Consider the following 4,359-nt stretch of genomic DNA (forward strand, 5'->3'; position numbering starts at 1 on the left):
TTTTATTTGGGGATGAATTTTGAGTCGATTTTTTTTTTTTTTTTTATATATGATAATTATATATATTGTATATTTTTTTATTATATATATAAATACTTCAAAATAGTAAATAAAAATGAATTTTATTTTTTCTAGTATTTTAAGCATGTAATTATTAAATACTATTTTTCTGTTATAATATTATATATTTATATATTATATTATATTTTATCATGTTTAATTTTGCATAAAAAATATTATTATTAATATATATACATATATATAATATATTATATATATATTTATATATGTATTTATGTTTACATATGTATTATATGCTATATAAAAATATATAATATATAATATATTATATATAATATATATTATATATATATATATATATATATATTTATATAATGTTATATACTTAGAGGGATCAAAATTTTGTGCTATATCATGCAATTTTAATTCATCCTTTTTTTTAATATTTTAAAAATGTATAAAAAATAAAGTGAAATATTAAAATAGCAGTTATTATTATGTATATTAATTTATGTATGCTCTAATACGAGCAAGTAGCTCTTGTGCAAAGTGTTAAGACGTAAAAAAAAAAGAAAAGAAATAATAAATATAAAATATAAAATATATATATATATATATATACTTATAAATGCAATGCTTTAAAAATACTTATGTATACCATCATATATGTATCCATTTTTTTCTTAATCAATTTCTATCATGTTATGGTATTATGATTTTAAAAACAATATAATGTTTATATATATATATATATATATATATATATATATAATATAGTAATTAATCCTACAGTAATATAACACAAAATTGCAAGCAAATACAATTAATTACTTATGTTTTTTTTTATTTTTATGCATTCTTTACGAGCTAGCGAAGCTTTAAAAATACTTGAGCATTATGTCCATGAACTATTAAAGGTTCTTTTTTTTTTTTTTATAAATTAACATATATGTTAATATATATATATATATATATATGTATACGTACTCATTTTTCTGTGTTTTAGAAAAAAATAGAATTGAATATATTATATATATTAAAATATAAAATAAAGCTATCCTTTTTAATGAATTTTAAAACCTTATAGTATTTATAATGTACAAATATATTTTTTTTTTATTAAAAACTTCTTTATTTATTTTTATGGTAAGATAATAATGATATATATCATCATAAATGTCAACTGTAAAAAGTATTTATAAAAAATTGTTATGTTCATTTGTTCGAACATATAACTTTGTTAGAAAAATGCATTTTACCAAGAAAAGTATGTTTATACATTTTAATAACCATGTCTTTTCGTTCTTGTGTTTATGTAACATATAAGACAAACATGAGAGAAAAATAAAGGAGATAAAAAATATATGTTAAAGGTGATAACAATTTTTTTTGTTTATTTAAAGGAATACAACCATTGTGTATAATAAAAGAAATCAAATAATCTATATATATAAATATATATATATATATATATATATAGAAAATGGCATAAGAATATTTTCAACTCCATTCAGTTAAAAATATTACATATAAGTATGACATGATACTTATCAATATTAAGAAATCGTTTATCATTATTTTTTCCTATAAAGTATTGACTACATTTAGGCAATTAATTATTTTCCTTATTATAAATGAGGAACACATATATTATTTAAAACACTTATAGATTTTTTGTGAGGAGCATATATAAATTTTTTTTTATTTTATTCATTTCTTGGTTTTAATATAATATTTGTATAAATCTTATACACATGAATATAAAAAATTTTCAAAATAATAATAATATAACACACGCATCGTTTATTAATTATAAATATATATTGAGATATGTATATACATGTATATATATAATCTGAAATAGTTATTGGAATATGTATAAGATATATGATTATTATGTCATAATTTTCATTACAAAAAAAAAAAAAAAAAATATATATATATATATATATATATAATTTATGTTAATGTTTTGATATGAATATATATAGTTATTTATAATATTTAAGATATCCCGATATATAAATATAAACACATCGAAGAATATAATACTTTCATTTTTTGATCATTTCATGATTTAATTTTTATATATATTTTTGAACACAAAGTTTTCATAAACTTGAATGAAAAAAATATTTCCTATTTCAATAAATTTGTTTTATTTTATTTTTTTTTTTTCATATAAATACATGCACACAAAAATATCAATACATTGTATTATGCAAAAGGAATTTTTTTAAAATTTACAAGAAAAAAAAAACTATATTAAATAATTATATTTATATAGCTATTATCATATGTATTATTATATATATATATATATATATATATTTTTTTTTTTTTTTTTTTTTTTTAATTAATGTTCAGAATATATTATGATACGTTCATAATTTATATATATATATATATATTTATATAAATAAAAAAAAAAAAAAATTCGTGTGTGCGCATATATAATATATAATATATAAAATATATATATATATTTTTTATATATATATTTAGATAGCGAAAATTATGCAGAGACGATATTTCATATTTGCATGTGCATATTAAAAGTATCGTTTAAAAAAAAAAAAAATGAGCATAAATATATATAATATATATATACTATATTATATATATATGAATACACAAAAAATATATAATATATATATATTATATATTTTATATATATATATATATATATATATATATATATATATATATACATATATATAATATTTTATATAATATATATATTATAATTCATATGTACATGTAAAAAAAAAAAAAAAAAAAAAAAAAATATATATATATATAAATATATACATACATATATATATATATAATATATATATATATATATACATATATACATATATATACATATATATAATATTTATAAATATTATATTCATTTATTTATTTTTTACTTTTTTTTTTAATTTTTATTTTTAATTTTGAAAAAAAAAAAATATATATGTTTAATTATTTATTTTTTTTTTTTTTTAATAATAATTTATATATAATAAATTAAAAATTATTTAAAAAAAAAAAATTCAGCAATTTCTTTACTTGAAAACTTTTCTTAACATTTTTTTTTTTTTTTATTTTTATTTTTCTTTATAATATTTTTTTTTAAAAAAACTTCTTTTTTTTTTTTTTTTATTTCATTAATATTCCAAAATGGTATCAAAAAAACCAGCTAAAGCTAAAAAAACCGGAACTGGTCCAGATGGAAAGAAAAAAAGAAAAAAGTCAAGATATGACAGCTATGGACTTTATATCTTCAAAGTTTTGAAACAAGTACACCCAGATACTGGTATTTCAAGAAAATCCATGAACATCATGAATTCATTCCTTGTTGATACTTTCGAAAAAATTGCAACTGAAGCTTCAAGATTATGCAAATATACAAGAAGAGATACCTTATCATCACGTGAAATTCAAACTGCCATAAGATTAGTTTTACCAGGAGAATTAGCTAAACACGCAGTTTCTGAAGGAACCAAAGCTGTAACAAAATTTACCTCCAAATAAATTTTGTCAAGCAGCATTTTATGCGCACAAATATAAAAAAAAACAAACAAAAAATCTTGGTTCACATTATAAACTATATAATGTGCAACATCATGTAAATGGAAATGTATATGTATATATGTATATATATATATATATATGTATATATTTTTTTTCATTTATATGGTTAACCAAAAAAACACAAAAAATTAAAAAAAAAAAAAAAAAAAAGAAAAAAATTAAAGAAAAAAATAAAAAAAAAAATAAAATATAAGAAAAGTGAAATTACCAAAGAAGAAATGAGCTTAATCGATATTATATAAAGAGAAGAATAATTTTTATATATATATGTTATTTCGAAAAAAAAAAAAAAAAAAAAGAAAGAAAGAAAGAAAGAAAGAAAGGAAAAAAAAATTATATTCAAATGATCTAAAAATAAAATTTAGGTGTATTTATAAAGAAAAAAGAATTTGAACTTATGATGATATATATAAAAGAAAGGAAAGCTTTAAAAAGAAAAAATAGAAAATTAAAAGAAATAAAGTATTTCTTTTTTTTATTCTTTTTTTTTTTTTTTTTAATTCCTTTTTTTTTTTTATAATCATAGTACTTTTTCTTTTTCACATATATATATATATATATAATATATATGTGCGCCTATTTTTTATTTTTAGTTCATATAATTTTTTTTTTTTTTTTTTTTTTTTTTTTTTTTTTTTTTTTTTTTTTTTTTTTTTTTTTTTTAATTTTTTTTTTTTATTAAAAGAAAATATATTTATTTTATTATATTTTTTTTTTTTTTTTTTTTTTTTTTTTTTATTTAATTATTATTATATA

The 4,359-nt window shown here is 15.1% G+C and overlaps 1 protein-coding gene across 1 annotated transcript; it reads left to right on the forward strand.

Moving 5' to 3' along the window:
* Positions 1-3,189: 3,189 nt before the first annotated feature.
* On the forward strand, positions 3,190-3,543 carry PRSY57_1103600 (histone H2B; the record flags this gene model as incomplete). The annotated part of the gene is made up of 1 exon (XM_012908007.1): positions 3,190-3,543. The coding sequence occupies one exon, from the start codon at positions 3,190-3,192 to the stop codon at positions 3,541-3,543; it is 354 nt and encodes a 117-aa protein (XP_012763461.1).
* Between the last annotated feature and the right edge of the window lie 816 nt (positions 3,544-4,359).

The sequence above is a fragment of the Plasmodium reichenowi genome, chromosome 11, assembly GCF_001601855.1.
Source record: "Plasmodium reichenowi strain SY57 chromosome 11, whole genome shotgun sequence".
Taxonomy (NCBI): Eukaryota; Apicomplexa; class Aconoidasida; order Haemosporida; family Plasmodiidae; genus Plasmodium; species Plasmodium reichenowi.